General features: G+C 42.7%; 1 protein-coding gene across 1 annotated transcript; it reads left to right on the forward strand.

The window, feature by feature from the left end:
* Nucleotides 1–421: 421 nt before the first annotated feature.
* Nucleotides 422–18,837, forward strand: LOC125892407 (tetraspanin-2-like). Its single transcript, XM_049582413.1, has 8 exons — nt 422–622; nt 9,441–9,543; nt 13,511–13,608; nt 13,708–13,782; nt 13,892–13,975; nt 14,302–14,358; nt 15,485–15,568; nt 15,669–18,837. The coding sequence occupies exons 1-8, from the start codon at nt 554–556 to the stop codon at nt 15,732–15,734; spliced, it is 636 nt and encodes a 211-aa protein (XP_049438370.1). The 5' UTR covers nt 422–553; the 3' UTR covers nt 15,735–18,837.
* Nucleotides 18,838–19,234: the final 397 nt, after the last annotated feature.

Below are 19,234 nucleotides of genomic sequence, written 5' to 3' on the forward strand. Positions count from 1 at the left end.
ATCGTTGACAGTGTTTAGTTTTTTATACTTATCAGGTCCGACTAATCTCAAATAGCCAGGAGAAACTGAAAATGTACTTCAAACAAAAGTTAGGGTCTCAGGAGGATATGTGTGTTTTCTCAGTGTGTGTCAAATTATTCTTTCAGGCCAGCTTTGACTATTTAAGCACTTGAAAATGCCAAACTTGGAGTCAAATATAAAAAGGACATGGGCTACTAAACATAGGCTAGGGTGAAAATCATTTTATAGGTAAATAGTGACAAATCCTCATCGTGTAGTCTCGGTCCCCCCTGTGGCCCCCCTCTGCATTGTTGAAAGGGGCGGTCTGGAAAGAGCGGATCCTGCGGTGTTTGAGTGACTGAGTGTGTGTGTGTGTGTGTGTGTGTGTGTGTGTGTGTGTGTGAGAGAGAGAGAGAGAGAGAGAGAGAGAGACGGCGCTCCTTGATGCACGGGTGTTGTGACCGGGGTGGACCGTTATTGTCACAGTGCGCGGAGCCAACACAACCGTCAGAGCATTTTGCGGGGATAAAGGCAAAACACACATCCAGCCAAAATGTCGAAGGTGGAAGGAGGAATGAAATGCGTGAAATACCTTTTATTCGTGTTCAACTTTATATTCTGGGTAAGTGCATGTTCGGCTTGTTGGTGCATGTGTGGTGGCGATGGGATGCAAGTTGTGCGTAAATGAACACGGAGCAAGTGCAGCAGTGCAGACTGCTCACTCTGCACAGCAGACTTTCACACCCACGTGTTATTTTCGTAACGATGCTGAGATAGTTGACAATTTTTTTCGCGTTCATCCTCTTGTGTGCTTAATTTAGTGTTGCCGTCCGGCGTGGGTTTACCTCTGCGTGGCGCGGAAAGGGTGACAGCCAGAGAGACTTTTAGTTTTGGCTCACCGGGTTCAAATCAGATTTTCCACAGAGGAAAAACCCGCCCCCCTTTTCCCGGGGAAGCGTGTTTTTGAAAGGAAGACTGAATGAAAAGACAGAGAGAGGGAGAAAGATTGAGAGACAGCATGGAAAACAAACTCAGCAGTTGGCTCCCTGCGCCACATAACTCCATTAACAAACAGCGCGGAGCTGATTGATAAACTGAAGTTATAACCACCTTGGGGCATGAGATCCCTCAACTGCTTCCTCTTCTGGGTTTTTAAAAAGCAGCACAGGGGCACTCAGAAGGAGGCACAAGAGAGTCACTTTACTCAAGACAAAGTGTCAGGTGGATGTGAAAGGTGTGTATGTGTTTGTCCTGCACACATGCTGTGCACATGTGCCTTTATAAACCCTGACATCCTTATTAAGGTCCATTCAAAGTGCATGCTATAAAAGAACACACTAATTTCAAGTCTGCAGTAAGTTGCTGGATAACCTTTGTGTGTGTAAAGGAGCACTTTGGCATATGTGTTCCACCGTTCCCAGTCCTCAGAGGGGACGCTCCTTTGTGTGTGTGTGTGTGTGTGAGAGAGAGAGAGAGAGAGATTTTCCAACAAGCATCTGTGGAGTGGATCAGGCGCTGAGAGCAGCGTGAATGGATCCATTGTGACAGCGGGACAATAGCATAACTTCAGTCTGCTGCTCCTGCCTGGCTAAGCAGCAGAGCCTGCCGGAGCCCTAAACGCAGTGGCCCCACCGGTCCCACCATTAAGTTGTCCTATGTCCACTTACCACTACCCCCCATATCCAGGATGGGTGTGGCTGTTACTGCAACCTTTTTTTAATACATCAGAGTGTGGACATGTGCAGAGACAGAGAAGTTAGGATGAGAGAAATGACAGAGTGTCTGACAGACATGTTCAAGAAACATAGAGAAAGAAAGACAAATGTGATGGGAGAGAAAAGGGTCATTGGGAGATTGAGAGGGATATTCATGTGCGTGTGCACGCGCTCGCATGGCTAAAGAGCTGACCCAGATAAAGACAGAAAATCAGATCAGTATGAGGATGGCGGGATATTCTGTGGATGTGTGCCACATGTCACACAGCACCAGAGAAACACCTATACAGTTGCTCCTCAACTTTTTGGTCCTCGCTGCATATGAGTTTTGCACATTCCCTGCATCCCGATCCATCCCTGGGCTGCGGCCCCGTCTGTTGATGGTGAAGTGAGAGCTGACGAGAAGAGTGTGTGTGATGAAAATGGGTGGAGGAGGGGCAGATATGTTTCCCTTCAAATCCCCCCATGAGCCCTGAGTGAGTGGACAGTAGGGCAGAGACAGGCCGGTGGCTCTTCTGTTGGACACTGACTGTTGACAACAGTGGGAACTGTGGACACTCACACACTTCAAACGCACAAATGTTGCTTCATGTGAGTCAGTTATCAGTCAATACGTACAAAGTGTCTCTGTGTTTATAAACCTCTCTGTCTCCATGTCACAGCATCATGATGTAGTGAGATTCCTGCAGCGCTCCAACACTAGACTGTCATTAATGTAGTGCAGGCCAAGCTCTTGTATATATTACACTGATAGCTGCAAATACAGCAGCTGGCAACGGCACATCAATACCTTGCTGGCTTGTCTGGCCTGTGTTTGTGTGCTATAGTTCACTGACTGCCCTATATAGTCAAAAATTAAGCCTGGGGTAAACAGTGTGGGGCAAGCGTTGCGTCACAGTGAGAGGTGCTGCATGAAGCGTCTTTCCCACAGATATTCCTCCAGTGTATTTCCTCCTTATGAAAAACAACTGATACAACACATTTTTAAAGGGACTCCTATTGGCTTAGTTATCAATTTGGTTGTGTAACAATCCAATCCATCCATTTTCAAATGCTTATCTAAAGTCGGGTCATTGGGGTAGGAGGCCGAGCAAAGCATTCCAGACATCCCTCTCCCCAGCAACACTTTCCAGCTCCTCCTGAGGGACCCCAAGGCTTTCCCAGGCCAGATGAGATATGAATTCCCTTCAGTGTGTTCTGGGTCTGCCCTGGGGCCTCCCACCAGTAGGACATGCCTGGAACACCTCTAACGGGAGGCACCCAGGAGGCATCCTGATCAGATGCCCGAATCACCTCAACTGGTCGCTTTTCGCGTGAAGGAGCTCTCCTCTGGATGTCCAAGCTCCTCACCCTATCTCTAAGGCTGAGCCCAGCCACCCCATGGAGGAAACTCATTTCAGCTGCTTGTATCCGCAATCTCATTCTTTCGGTCACTACCCAGAGCTCATGACCATAGGTGAGGGTTGGGACGTAGATGGACCAGTGAATCGAAAGCTTTGCCTTCTGGCTCAGCTCCCTCTTTACCATGACAGTCGGGCATCGCTGCAGACACCGCGCCAAATGACTGATCCATGTCATGCTCCATTCTACCCTCACTCGTAAAGAACACCCCGAGATACTTGAACTGCCAGTGTTTCTGTTGTTTTTGTCCATTGCTCGAGTTGTCGAGTTTCAAGTCATAAACAAGTCATAATGCGCTCTCCACGACATGTAATGCCATTTTAACAACACTGTATATATAATTTACAAAAATCAGGAATGTTTTTTAAAGTTTTTATTTATTTGTTAAAACATGTTTGTTGGAAGTTGTTGCGTCTCAGTCTGCAATTTTGGACCCACATGTTATTCATACTGCAATTTGTTTTTTTGTTGACCACCGCATAGTTTTTGTGCGTGAATGAACTTGACTAGATGCTGCCGGGTTAGTTCAAACAAAGTGGATCATCTTAGGAGGCATTTGTTTACTTGCTTGGAATGAATAATGTTATAATTTAATTCAGGAAATGAATAGATTTATGGCATACTTTATAGATGACATACTTTTTAATAGCTGGGCTCAGGGGAAGGTCACAGTAAAGTCACGAGTCACAGGTGCTGAGGTCCAAGTTGAGTTGCAAGACTTAATTGAATTTGGCAAGTCGATTCTAAAGTCATCAAATTTGTGACTCGAGTCTAATCAGCCCACACCTCTGATCTGCTGGCCAAAAACAACACAATAATACAAAATCTAAAACTTGCATTTAGTTCTGTGAAGGGAAAAAGTTTCAGTCAATAAACACACAGCTCATCTTTGTTACAGGTATAATGTCAATGTATGGCAGTGAACATGCCCTCATCATCCTGCACTCTGTGTTAAAATAGTTGCCATTAAATGGCTTCTGTCTTAATCTGCATTATCTAAAACATACTTAATAGGTATTACATTAAAATACAACCATAGTTTTTAGCCCATAAAAAAGTAATTTATGTAGTCTAAGTTAAGGGATGATAATTTATTCAGCTTTAATAACTGCGTCAGCCTAACTGAAAATGAAAGAGAATAGGAGGGACAATGAGTAGAGAAAGATGTAGATCTAAAAGACCCTGTTTGGAAAGTCCCAAACATTTATTAGATCTAAATGAGCAGTGATGTCATTCAGAGCAAGTGACAAAATAAAATGAGGGTTAACAAATAGGACTATTGTCACATTGCCATGTGATCATGTGGATAAAAACAACTGAGACTGTTTGGCAAATAAAGGCAGGAACAGTAAACAGGGTCATAAGCTTGTCTTTAAATATCACAGCTATGTACAGCTGAACACTGACCAGCACAAAATCTAGTAACACAAAGACCTGTCTGATCCGATAATAATCTGAACATCTTACCTTGTGTAACAAATTTCTTTTGGGCTCACTCCCTCTTGACTTTTAGCTGTTTGTTCACCTTCCTCACTCCTCTCCTGTGCTGAGCTAAACTGCCAATCAGTGTGATTTAATTCAGAGACAGGCTCCGCTATCACCAATCAATATATTGAATTGGCCAAAAAAAAAAAAAACATTGTGGGGCAGCAGTGCAGGATATACTGAACTGATGAGGGCGACGAGGCGCTCACTGATGGCCCAACATTGACTGATGGCCAACTGTCAGCTTGGTATGTCAGGGCCTAAAATGGCATGGCCAAAATACTGATATTTTATGATGATATTTTAATTTTTGGAATGAAACTTGTGACCAACGTTGTCCACCAGGGCAGTGTCCTGGGTCCTATATTGTTTCTAATGTACATCAGTGATAAACAGGCCCATACAAAATCTGTGCCTGCAGAACTCTGCAGATTTTTTGCAGATTTTAGGAATATCAATGCTCATTTTAAACCTCAGAATGTTGTCACTATCTCCTCCACCTTCTTGTGCATGTGTGTGTGACAATCAAGTATTGTATTCAGTTAGCATTAGAATTAAAGTTAGTGGTGTAGTGAGAAGAAATGTCAAAAATAAGAGTTACTATTAAAAGATTGTTAATACATTGGCAAATTATTTTTTGTCCTACCCTCCCCCATATGAACCTTGCATTTTAAAGGCCATGTGTCCCATATTTTGTTGACTGACTTTTCCAACAAATGTTAAATTTTTTCTTGAAGTATTCATGATTAAATACAATTCCCGATTCAAAGTTTCTACTAAAATCTACTAAGTAGTTCTTTTCGCCTGCTTTAGGTAATTTTAGGTTTTAATATATTGTGTAAGGTTAACCCATACCCAAACCCTAACCCTAACCCTGTCATGAATTTTTATTGTCTATCAAATTCCAAGCCAAAAAAAAGTTATGCGAAACGTCTGAGCTAATTGTGAAGGTAGGAGATTATGTCATTTAAACACATCAACACTGTTTTTGTTATTATTATCTTGACAAAGCAACGCATCAAGGGTACCTTGCACATCATATCTCGCCATGGTAAGTCCATGAGTGAGAATGTGTTGTATGTGGCTACAAAAGATTAATCCCGAAACCAAGTTCCTTGCCAAACTGTCTCAGTTAATGCAGAGCGGCTGTTTCAAGCTTCTGACATCATGTAGCAGGGGCACTTTGATTAAACTTGTATTTCCTGGATGGATGACTTATTAAAGGTACAGGTAATAGATAACAGACAACATGTTGGGAGAGGTCAGTTTCACAAACTCAAATATCTATTAAGTTCAGAGCTACAGATCAAGCTAAACATGTTTAACAGAGAGTAATAGACTACATTGCAAGTTATATACAATAGCCTACAGTAGTTTATATGTGGCTGACATTAGATTCAGCAGCATGATTGGCAAGGTATTATTTGGTAAAAAGGTTTTTTTGCTGCCACACCATATGGACTTTAATTCAAATCTTGGGCTTCATTGCCATAACAAAACAAATAGCTAAAATGCAGTCCTACTTTCATTGTCGAATAATCTAAATTAATCTTAGGAAAATGAAAAATAGAAAGGCATAAAAAATATTTTTACACCAGTAAAGTAGGATCATATTTCTCTATTGTAAGACATCATTTAACTTCAAAAACACACTCACAGAATGGAGATTGATTTATTCAGAAGAGGGGTCCAAAGGTTTCTAGTAACATGCACTGCTCTAAAATGAATTTTGGCACCAAATATTCAGCTCTACAAACACACTCGTCTGTTGTGGAGGTTGATGTGTGCCACCACACTCCCCCACCCTCAGCCTGTGGCAGAGTACAATGGGATTTACTCCACCCATAATTATCCCACTCCTATTTACACTTTCCTTCTGCCCATCATTGTACATGTGCGCTTGCATCTGTTTTCCCAAACATATGCCAGACAGAAGACTATTTTGGACACTTTTAAATCACTCACCAATTACTGCTGGGTTTAAAGAAGTAGTTTACAGATGTTTTGCTTTCATATGCTGCTTTTGTTTTAATTTACAGCGTGGCTTTTTTTTTGTATTTCTACTGAAAATAAGGTCTAACCTAGAAAGTGGATAGTGCCCCAGACTGTCTCTGACCAAGACCACAGCCCTGTGTCAGCTCAGCCCCTGTTCTCATGGAAACTCCCCTCACAAAAACACTATTTAACAGCACTGTTAAAAAAGTAGGCCTTGTTACTGTAAAAGACACTCAATAAAGCTTCGACAGAGAGATTTCCATGACTGTCTAGAAATATCCAGACAAAGGACAGAAAGACAATGTAGGGTGCCTGCTATAATCACTTCTATGTGTGTTTTAGAGACCTATAGGACACAGGTTGGAGTTTTAACTCAGTCTCTAAATAGGATGCTACTGTCTTATGTACGTGCAGGCAAAGAAAAAAAAAGATGATGGGTCTTCTAACGACCTATTCTCTCTTTTCTTTTCCCTCTTTCATTGTGTCTGTCTGTTTCCCTCCTATTGTGCACGGAAACGTATAGTCACATGGAGACAGTGGGTCTTTGTCCTTTGGGTGAGGTTTGGAAAGAGGGGGGCAAGATGAGGGGGGGTAGAGGGGGGGGGGGACACATGGAGATAAGTCAGGGGGCAGGGTGGTAGTTTAGGGAGGTAGAGAGGCTGAGAGAACGGAGGGGGTGTGTCTGGTGTCAGACAGGGTAATGATGGCAGACAAAGTGGTGGTGGGGGGGTAAAGCAGGGGGGTGTGTAAGCAGTGAGGGGGTTAATGGGACCTTTGGGATAGTCGGGTTGAGAATGTACTTAGCGCGTCCGCTATTGCCTGCAGTGTTGGATGCAGCCCCACTCCTCTAAAACGAAACCTTTCACTGCGGTATCCATTGATGCATCTAACTCTCGAAAAGGCTTTTAAATGCAGCCGTAATAGAAGTGAGGTTTGGCTGAGCTTTTTTTTTTTTTTCGACTGTGAATCAACCACCTGCTCCTCCTCGTCCTCCGCTAACACACACGCAATCTAGCTGCAGCTCTTAGCGCTGTGTGCATATCCACATTGGGCAGCAGTCCTCACCTCACACCTCCAGCAACACCACCGCACCATCAGGTGCTCCGACACATACCGGGGTTAAATAGATCCAGAGCGCCTCTCCACACTAATCCAGCCTGGTTCAGTAAGTCTACATATCTGCAGCCTTCACTTCACTGTGCTTTATCACTTTGGACCTGCTAATCCTGAAACCCCAAGAGCTCAGCTGTCCCATACATCACCACGCACGACACTAAATCCTCAGTTTGAGAGGAAGCCGGCTTCCCAACACCTGTCCTATTCCGATGCTTTACAACTGAGCTACTGGCTTTACTTCACACCAGCATCATAAAATATAACCTGTGGAGCCGTGGTGGAGGAGGAGGGGAGTGTAGACAGTGAGGACGAGAGGATTAAGAATGAAACAAGAGAAATTGCAGAACCACAAAAAGGCACAGTGGGTTTGGTAAACAAGAGGGCACAAAGTTGAATTAAGACACAGACGTGGAACAGTTTGTTTTTGTCTGAACTTGGCAACTCAGGTTTGTTTCTCTAAATAAATTGACTTAGCAGAGCTGGAGGACATAGAAACAAACAGTTGCACAAACAGTCTACCTAAATTCTGAGATCTAGGACACAGAGACCATGTGACAAGCACTTCTAAATACTCTCCATTTAGACAAATCATTTTATTTCTCTGTGTGCGCGCACACACACACACACACACACACACACACACACACACACACACACTGTGTTGTTTTGAAGCCCAGCTCAGAAGGTTTTTAGCCTGGATTATCCTCAGGGGGCATGGGCTCAGTGATCATTAAAACCTCTCAGTATTGACCTCTCAGTGAAGTGCCCACCGCAAGTCTCTGCTCTTGAGAGCATCTCAGATCTCAGGAAAACAAAGCATTTACTTCAAAGTCCTCTGACCACTTAGAGGGTAAAAGTTTTTTTGCCGCAGTGAGTTTCGCGCTGGAGCATTGCAGGGTGTATGATTTTGCTCAATGTATGCACATGGTGGTTTAGATGAAGGAAAATATGAGCAACATGTAACCACATTTCCAAACAAACAGGAGAGCCTGTTTAAGCTCAAGGTGCCACACTGCTGCCCACAGCCAAGCGGCTCATTTTCTCCCTAGTGGGCCGCCAGACATCACTGAGGAGTGTTTCACAGTTACATAACTTACATTTTGCTTGGATCTGTTGGTTTGGAACACACAGATGATGTAGACAGATATTCAGACCTATTGTTTGGACACAAAATATTCATTTTTAGCCTCACTCTTATTGAGATTATACTCCTGCTGCCTAAGTGCAAAGGGTGGAGGGCCGGAGTGGAAACTCCACTGCACCATTTGCTATATTTATGTGGAAAATCACATTTGGAGAGAGCAAGAGAACAAGCCCTCCGAAGGCCTGACAAAATCATGCACTTCCACCGTTGTGCTTTGGATGAAAAGAGTGTAGCCTTTGTGTTGAATGCTGAAACCAATTTACAGCGATGACGTCAGATCTAAAGCCAGGATATAAATGATAAGAGACACATGCTTCAGTATGAAATAATGGAAAATCGATTCTCTACTTTATAGTTATTGGCTGTAATGACCGCAACCATGTGTCATTTTAATGATTATTACATCTACAGTTGGTTTTTATTAGGGTTCGGTTACAATTAAAGCCCAAGTCTCGACAGACTGTAGACCACTTGTCTACTGCTTTTATTTGTCAGTGTTTTCTATGTATTTTTCTGAAGAAAGTACAGGCTATAATAAGTGATATGCAACAAGAGCTTATTTCAAGTCTCTCCTCTCTCTGCAGTTGATGGGATCCTTTGTTCTGGCAGTGGGACTGTGGCTGCGTTTTGACCCTGAGACTGTCTCTCTCCTCAACGGTGATAAAGCTCCAGACACTTTTTTTATTGGTGAGTACCATAGCATATGTCAGCTGATCTCCACAGTCAATGCACACACAGCGTAGGTGTGTAACAATATGCTGCATTACAGGAAGACTTCACCCACAAAATCACCATTTTGTTACCTTGAATTACTGTCATGAAGAAAACATTTGTGTAGCATGCCTCCACAGAGAACGGTGATGATTTGATCTATATAAAGACATTTGTTTACAAACTCTCACACAGCTCGTACACTATAATCCAAGTGTCATTTATCTAGTCGTATGATCAGTACTTCCCAAAATGCATGCATTTTTACGAAAACACTGAGATTTAAAACACGTCAGTACAAACAATCTCATGCACAGCTAAATAGTGTTCCTGAACATGTGTGTGCATTTGAACTCTGCTCAAGTGGAGCCCATGAGCATGCTCATGTTCAGGGTGTGCTACTTGTATGCAGGAGTGATTTATATTGTAATGTTTTAGTGCAAATGCATCCGTGGCGTAGTGAAGGGTGTACGCAGGTATACGGGGTATGGCCGTCTCTTTTTATGGCTGTTTACAATATACCTGCCTATCAACCAATAAGCTATTGGAATATACAGGAGAGTATACCAACTTCCTCCTTGTTAACCTACCCATCTACTTATTAGCACACCCACTTAATCAACTTCCACAGCGCCACTGGTTTTACTGTTGTTAAACGCGCACCTAATTATTTAAATTCATGAACATTTTTTGTTGTTTTTCTCAGCTCACATCAAGGCATGCAAGAAAAACAAAGTTTTCTTCACTAATTTAAGTTAAAATGTAAATGTGAGTGATATACAAATGGTCAAATGGTCATTTTACATGTGATGCATTCCTTCATGGCTTTTGCCAATTGTGGAGTCAGCTGGACATGCGAGATCTTGAGATTACGTAAGAATTATAAGGTCATGCAAGAATCTGTCCTTGATTTGCTCCTGCAGTAGAAACAGTACAGCCAATCTTTACTGGTGGACATTTTTCTGCCGTCACACAGTATAGTTTATACTGTCCCATTGGCCGACCTTATGCTGCATCAAATTTAACACAAGGCCATTGATTCAATACATATGTTGAACAATCAACGGCAGGTTTTTTCAAAGTCCGTTGACGCACTGCTGTCGTTGTTGCATATATTGCATTGTTAGTGTGTTTTTTTATGTTGCTCAGAAACCACTTGAAAAGGGTCAAGGAAAGTTAAGATGTTTCACTTTGAAGTATCAGCAGTTGGACTTTTATGCTGACTGATGTTAGGAATGGAAATATATGGCATGGTCTTATTTTTGCAGTATTGAAAATCACATTTACACATCATGACCCCATTGTCAAATCACACAATTTTGAATGGGCTACACACACATTAGTACCATTATGAACATCAAAATGCCATGTTCCTTTTATTTCTGTCATTTACAGTCTGGAGGGGGGCTTTAAAATTCTTTATTGACATGTTTCAGTGCAGTTCCCTTTGCCTGTGAATAAATTACTGTCTCTATGTCAGAGGGGATATTCCAACCACAAGCACGTATAAAAGCCAAAACATGCACAGAAAGGCTGTAAGGGGAAAATAATTCAGTGCCTCTACACAAGTCAGTCTGTTTGTGTGTGAGTTTCAGGATTTCATGGGTGTCCCAACGGCAAGTTTGCCAGCATTAAATGTTCAAATGCAACAGGCTCTCATGTTGTTGTTTTTTCATTATTAGGTATGTGCTTGCTGCTTTCAGGCTGGAGATGAGTGCGAATAACAGGAAATGACTGCTGCACATAGAGCGTAAATGCACGAGGGAAACCACAGGGCTGCTAACCACCTTTCAATCAGTCACCCTGCCCAGATGGAAAGAGAGATGGAGGAGGAGGAGGAGGAGACGCTGAGTGTTGGGACAGATAAAAAGGCACATGGAAGAGGGCAATCATAGAAACAGATGGGGATTCATGGCAGAGACTTGAAGGAAAAAACAGGACGGGACGTTAAATGAGAGAGAGGAGAGGAGAGAGAGGTGTTTAGCTGTCCTGTGTAGGACTACCCTTCGACATCCACTATCTGATCACAGCGATCAGTGTATGATAATGTCAGCTTTAGTCTCCAGACTAAACATTTCTCTTCCTCACTGGTACTTTACTTTGCTCTCTGAAGCCAAGACTGATGAGGATGTGTGACGGTAGACAAGTGTTATTTTCTCACAAAAGCCTATAATACAGTAAAGGTATTTCGTCACTTTGTGTGTGTGTGTGTGTGTGTGTGTGTGTGTGTGTGTGATGTCCAAGTGGTCTGACTGATGATGGGTGGCTCCTCGAAGTCAGGTCCTCTGAGAGTCTGAGAGTATGGTGCTACACATGGTTTTGACAGTGAGAGTGCCGTCCCCGCAGACAGAGCTGAGAGCGTGCAACAGTTGCTATGCCTTGTTGCCATGGCATCACACCCACACAAAACTTTCCCTGTCTCTGTACTTTGAAATGCTGAATTATAAGAAAATAACAAAGAACCTCAGATTGTTTTTCCTTTCGAAACCAAGAAGACAAACAGTGTCTCGTTCAGTTTGTTGTTGCAGCAGCATCACCAGTGCGCTGAGCAGTGGTGGGTAGAGCACGGAAGATCTATACTGATGCAAAAGTACAATTACTCCCATAAAAACGGATCCAGTAAAAGCCAAAATCGTCATTTGGGAAACCTATTCAATTAAAAGTATAAAAGTACATGGTCAATAGATTACTCAAAGTACAAGTTTCTTTCGAAAAAGTAACATAGCTAGATAGTTAGAACGTCATTTTCACCCACAGTATGTGCAACTTGGTTCGATGTGCTTGCAGAGGTTAGAGGAAGAGTTTTCTCAGTGTGTTTTGGGATGCACAGCAAGACCTTCATCATGTACAGTAGCTGTTGTCTTTTTTTAGATTTTGGTATAAAAATGTGTTGTTAGATGAAGTCAGGGATCGTTGCTGGAAGCTGCCCTTTGTTCTGCGTTTTGCCCCCTCATTGTTACATCGTGGTCAAAAGACGGGGTGCTTCATTTTCCAGGCAACCAGCAACGAGGCATCTGTAGTATAGAGGTGCTCCTTGCACTCTGTCCCTCCCTGCTCTCAATCCTTTAGCAGCAGACTAGTTGCAACAGAGGTATAAATTGCAAATGTAGTGACGTGGTAGTAGTATTGAGTTGGAAGCTGATCAGCTTGCGAACCGATCATGTGACACCTTGAGGCGGCAACTAATCTCTCCCTCCTAACAACAAAAGAAGTGACGCACCCAACTCAATTATTGTATCACATCGAGTCTTGTTGTCGACACATGGGGATCCTATGAGCTGTATTCCTCTCTCGTTCCCACCTGAGCCCACAGCACCTGGGGGGGCGACGCGACCTCCCTCACCCCGTCCTCTGCAGAGCTGTCGCCTGGCAACAGACCCCACCTGGAAGAGTGGTGGAACTAATCTGTTGTTGGATTCCTCCCTGCAGACCTGAGCATGATGTACCTTCTCTAATGAGAGGGTTAATAGGAGATCAGGGCCCTCCATTAAAGGAGTTCCCCTTGAATCACTATTTACAAGGCATCTCATGTGAGGACACAGTGAAAAAGAACAATATGTGTGGAAAACATAAAAAGGAGTTGTGTTCAGTTTGCTGCCATTTGATCAGTTGACCACTGAAGAAGTATGGTCTGAAAGTGTAACTGAGCTTCTCTGAGTGGCAGCAGTGACTGTTTCAACTCACAAATCTAGCGCTGTGCTGCCTCCTGCTGGTGCTTCTGCAAATTAAAATGGCCAGCTGAACCAGCAGGGAGAAGCTGACATGAGGTGGGGGGAGTCAACCCACTTTTAAAAGCGTTTTAGGCTGGTATATCTTACTTATGTTGCTTAATAGAATATATCAAATGAAAAGGTATTCTGGTGGTTGTTGCCTCATGGCTAACGGTCTTATTTACCTCGCCTTTGCCTGGATGTTAAGTGTCTTTTGTTCTCTGTTCCTCCAGGTGTGTATATCCTGATCGGTGCTGGCAGTCTGGTGATGCTGGTCGGTTTCTTTGGCTGCTGTGGAGCTGTTCGGGAATCTCAATGCCTGCTGGGTTCAGTAAGTGCAAACGCTTACAAACTGAAAAGAACTAAAATGCTTATGTCTTAACATTTTAAGTCTGATACCTTTACTGACCTCAACTGTGGATCTTTTCAGTTCTTCGCCTGTCTGCTGATCATCTTTGGCGCTGAGGTGGCAGCAGGGGTGTTTGGATTCTTAAACAAAGACAAGGTATGTTTATATAGATTTAATATATTACAGCTTGAGCTCACTGCTTGAGTGCAGTGAGTTTGCTGAACCATAACGACACCACGTCATTCACTTGTCCTCTCTCACATAGATTATCAAAGATGTTCAGACCTTCTACGCATCAACCTACAATGAAAACAATAACGGCACACTGATCATGTCATACCAGAAAGTAGTAAGTAAAATATGTTTGTTAGAGTAACACTCTGGTTTTAAAGGAATACTTCACCCACAAAATGAATAAAGGGGGGTTGCAAATAACAACAGCAAAATGATATCAAAACATCCATTTACAAACTCTCACACAACTTGCAGAGTATAATCCATGTCTCAATTCATTCCTCAGTAATTTGACATAACAAGCGTTGAGTGATAGATATACAAATGATCATTTTATGGGGACAGTATTCCTTTAAAGCAGAAAAATGAAAGCAATTTGCTTATGCATGCTTCCATCATATATATCATATATCAGCATATTGTTTTTCTTCTCACTTTCAGCTCAAGTGCTGTGGAACCATAAAAAACCCTTGCCCTAATCCCCCAGAAGATACTAAGGTAAAATCTGTCACCAGCTCCAGCTTGAAAATTGAATTCTGCCCCTTTGTTGTCTAATGAATGAGTCACGGCGCTGTACAAATCAGATTGGTTCACCTGAACATTACACTGCTTAATGCCAGGTACACACTACATGATATCAGCCTGATTATAGCCAGATGCAGTATTGTGCGGTGTCGGCTCGGATCGTGAACGACAACGAGTGTCATGCACGATAATCCATTGTTTCCTGACAGAAAAGTCTAGCATGATTGTTTTTTGGGGTTTTTTTTTGGTCTTTCATGACTGTTCCTGTCAGACCCATCACTTTGACCAATAGGAGTACAGAGCGATCTGCTGCTGTGGACAATTGTACGACAACAACACTCCATTTCCGCTAGGGACGTTACTATGCAGAGTAAAAACAGAAAAATGAAACAGCAGAGGCACTTAAGCAACACGCTGAGTACTGCCATCAGCATCAAGCTAGCAAACAATGTTGTTTCTTCATAATGGAAACGGACATAAAGTAAGAAAATTAAAAAATAGTGGCTTTTACTCACCACAACTGTAGAGGCTACCAGCTTCATTTGAAACAGACTACATTATAAATCATTCATTATTCCCTCTGTAATTTTTTATTTTTACCTTTAATCTGCTCCTGTTTGCCTTGATAAAGTTGATGCATGGCATCATCATTTCAAACTCAACACTTCCTGTCTCTGTATAAAATTAAAAGCCCATTCTAATTTCAGTTGAGAGAATCCCTTCATTTTCTAAATAGGCTTTTATTGTGAAAGATTTACAGGAACTTGTTGTGGAGGATTCAGTGACTTGCACAGCTTGCATTTGGTACTTCAAATGTCATCTGGTGGCACTTTTTACGGTACTACAATAAAATTTCGGCTGGCACATCAACAGCCACAGTGAAATAGGCCAAGAATAACCTGATGACATCACACACATTGTAAAAGATGACCGGGTATGATTGGTGTGGGCCATCGCGTAGTCTGTCATGTCTGTCGGCCAAGTCACGGCACGATTTTATGACTCCACAATTGCCTAATGTGACATAGTGACCGTCGGGACAGACAGAAATGTCGTGTTGTGTGAGCCTGGCATAACTCGTCTTTACTTTGGTCTGCAGGACTGTGACACAGGCATCGAGGACTTCTTCAACAGTAAACTCTACATCATCGGATACGTGGGCATCGGCATCGCTGGAGTCATGGTGAGTCAGGATATGAGAAGGAACACACAAGAACACACACAGATTATGAGTGAGAGTGATTTTTTTTTTTGAATAATGAAAAATCTTTTTTCCTCTGCAGATCATTGGGATGATCTTCAGTATGGTGCTCTGTTGTGCTATTCGCAACAGCAGGGAGGTCATCTAAGCCGGATCCTTGACCTCCTGTCCCCAGCCGTGAAAGACTGTACAGCCGTCAGATCAAATGTCAACCTTTGTCCATCATCCATCCAGGGACCCAGGATATAGATCATGTTCAAAAAATCCTTTTCACTATGGTGCTCAAACCAGCTCTCCTGGCCTGACCTTCTGCTACATTCTCTCAATTTCTATTTATTTATTCACAAGCAAAATATCATGCGCTCATACCATTCTGATAAGACCATCCGCATATCCAGTGGGAGCAGTATAATTTCTGACGCTGACCAGACAATCTGTCAAATTGTTGTTCCTCATGGCCATTTGGCTACCATCACAAATTATGACCCACATACTGTCGCAGTGGTGTCAATGCTTTTTCACACAGCCTCGACGCTGACCCCTCGGCTGTGGGAAACTTTAGCCCAGCGAGAGCAATCTGAGGTGAAAGCAGCTGAGTTTGCTTATCCGTGCACACGAATTGACACACACAAACACACACACATGAACGCGCACGGACACACAAGCACAGCAATGTTGTGTTATGTGAGACCACAGCCTTAAAAAAGGTTGTCTGGAATCTGGTAGGGAATCCTGATTGGTTGAATCAGAGTGGGGTGTTAAGAGAGGGAATGGCCAGTGAGTGTTCGGCGAATGCATCCATCATGCAGCCCCAGCGCGCACACAACACTCTCACTCCGCTCTCACAACTCTATACAAGTAGTTCAACAGTTTGGAGAATACGCTCATTCACTTTCTTGCTGAGAGTTTGTTTAGGAGATTGAAAACATTACTGTGTCATGAAGCTGCCAACATCAGCTGGTTAGCTTAGCTTAGCACAAAGACTGGAAACAGGGGGAAACAGGTAGCCTGGCTCTGTTTTTTAATGCTAAGCTAAACCAACAGGCTGCTGTCTGTGGCTTTACATTAACTTTACAGACATGAGAGCAGTGGCGCCCCCAGAAATTTTTTATAGGGGTCTTAGGGTGGCACACCAAAACTGAAAGCCATACCAAAAGCCATAACTGAACTTCAGGAATTTCATTATGCTGTTGAAGTATGTAGGCAATTTAAAAACTTTCAATATGGAGAGTTAAAGAATCACATGCTGATATACTTTGGTTTCTTTTTTATATTTAAAGTCACTAATCATCTGATGTACATAGGCTAATACTGGTACAGTTAACATTTTCAGTTCCTCCGCAATCCTTTTTTTATGTGTTTTGTATTTGTACATGTTAGGCGATTCATTGTTCTTCAAATCAACTGGTTGTCCTCCTTAAAAGTACATTCATTGTAAGGAACAAAACATTTTCTGGGAGCGACCCATGTCAAGTTTAGGTGAGACTCGTGGGTACCCATTTTCATTCAGATATCTTGAGGTGAAAGTTGAAGGGACTCCTTTGAAAATGGTCATGCCAGTTGTTCCCAAAATTTAGCCTAGCATTATTTAGCTCCCTTCCTGACAAGCTATGCTGACATGGTTGGCACCAATGGATGCCTTAGGTTGTTTCACAAGATACCACTACCTCTGCACCAGCTTAAAAAAGCTAAAAAGTGTGGAACTGGCTCTTAAAGACAGTATGGCAGCCTCCATAAGTAGGTGTCACCGTGGGGGGGCCCAGTGACAGTATCGGAGGACATGGCCTCCCCCCTTTGGGGCGCCACTGTATGAGCGTGGTATTGATCTTCTCATCTATCTCTTGGCAAGAAAGTGAATAAAAATATTTCTCAACTATTCCTTTAAACAACTAAATCCACATGGTGGTAAATTACACGACCCAAGCAAGTTTCAGAGTCTTCTATCAAACAGACGTTAATTTAAAAAGCTGCCTGGAGTGTCAGGAAAAGTAAATCCAAAAATCTAAAGCACACACCAGCTGAACATCCCAAAGGAAAAGCTCCCCGTATATATTTGCCTCCTTACATAACAGAGTATCCTCAAGTCTCTGTTGATTGTATGTCAGGAGGATCATATGGATGTGTTTACAGGCTAAATATACGCTAGCCAGTCAATTGAGAATAGGCAGTGAGGCTGTGAAATTTTGGTTATCCAAGTCAGACCTCTGATCTCTTCCCACTTCCATCTTTTTCCCCCTTTGTGCCTTAAGAGTACACTGCCCGCAACAAAACAAAAACTGAGGAATAACCCCTGGGTTCCTCTCATCTCATCAACCTCAGCAGATAAGAGGGCTGGACAGACACACAAAATCTGGAGTCAATTGATCCAGGCTCAATCAGGCCACTGTTAATTGTGTAGGGTTCATTCCAGGACTCTGGTGTGTAAATATGTGTGAGTTTCCTTGTAGTTGTACATTATCTGTGGTTGATGTGATAGTATCTATTTAACATGCTGTGTGTAGACAGAGGCTTGCAGTAGTTGTACAGTGTCCATGTAGTCATGACAGTGTTTGCAATAGTCAAAGCAAATCCATGCGACTAAAACAGCTTCTAAATGTGCCTTTCTTTGATAACGAGCTATTTTTGAAAGTAGCAAAGGATCGTAGCAAAAGTGTACATATGTTTTTAGAGTTGGACTGCAATCGTCACACACACTCGACGAGTAGCACATACGGCTCAACTCGCTGTTATTGTTTCAGTGTGTTTCAAAGTGTCACACTTGACTGTGTCGTCTCTGCCAAGAGAGCTGAAGTGGTGAGAGCAATGATTTATCTGCCAACTATTTCAAAAGCCTCTTTGTATTAACAAAATGATCAAGGTTTGTGAAACACAAGACCTGGTCCATTTTTTTTTAATTTCAGTGTAATGTGACACAATTGAGGCTTTCTTACCACTCCAGCAGGCAGTGTTTACTCTGAGGATTGAGGAGACACAGCAGAGTCACTAGACTGTCACTTCAGAGACTCTGCAGAGTTAAAACAGGATAAACTGGGAACAGTTTTAGCGCAACTCGATCCACAAAGCTGTTGCTGTGTTCCTCAGTTGTATTCCTTGGAGCAAATCTGGAGATGTAACGCACTGTGCACGAAAATAAGACACTGTGTACACAGTTGAGCCTTTCGTAGTTGATTGTGTGTTAATTTATTTTAATACCATTCCAGGCTTCTCAGGAAGATAGGTGTTTGAAGTTTAATAAAGCTTGTAAAGTTTTACTCTGTTTCCTGTGTCTCATTTGCAGTGGTGGAGGAAGTATTCAGATCCTTTACTTGAGTAAAAGCACTAACATCACACTGTAAAAATACTGTGTTACTGGTAAAAGTCCTGCAAGAAAAATGTTACAATCTAAATCACTTTCAGTTATTCATTTTCCGTATCCACTTATCCTGTCAGGGGTCGCGGGGGGCTGGAGCTTATCCCAGCTGACATTGGGTGAGAGGCGGGGTACACCCTGGACAGGTTGCCAGACTATCGCAGGGCTGACACATAGAGACAGACAACCATTCACACTCACATTCACACCTACAGACAATTTAGAGTCATCAATTAACCTGCATGTCTTTGGACTGTGGGAGGAAGCCGGAGTACCTGGAGAAAACCCACGCTGACACA

The sequence above is a fragment of the Epinephelus fuscoguttatus genome, linkage group LG7 (genome assembly GCF_011397635.1).
Source record: "Epinephelus fuscoguttatus linkage group LG7, E.fuscoguttatus.final_Chr_v1".
Lineage (NCBI taxonomy): Eukaryota > Metazoa > Chordata > Actinopteri > Perciformes > Serranidae > Epinephelus > Epinephelus fuscoguttatus.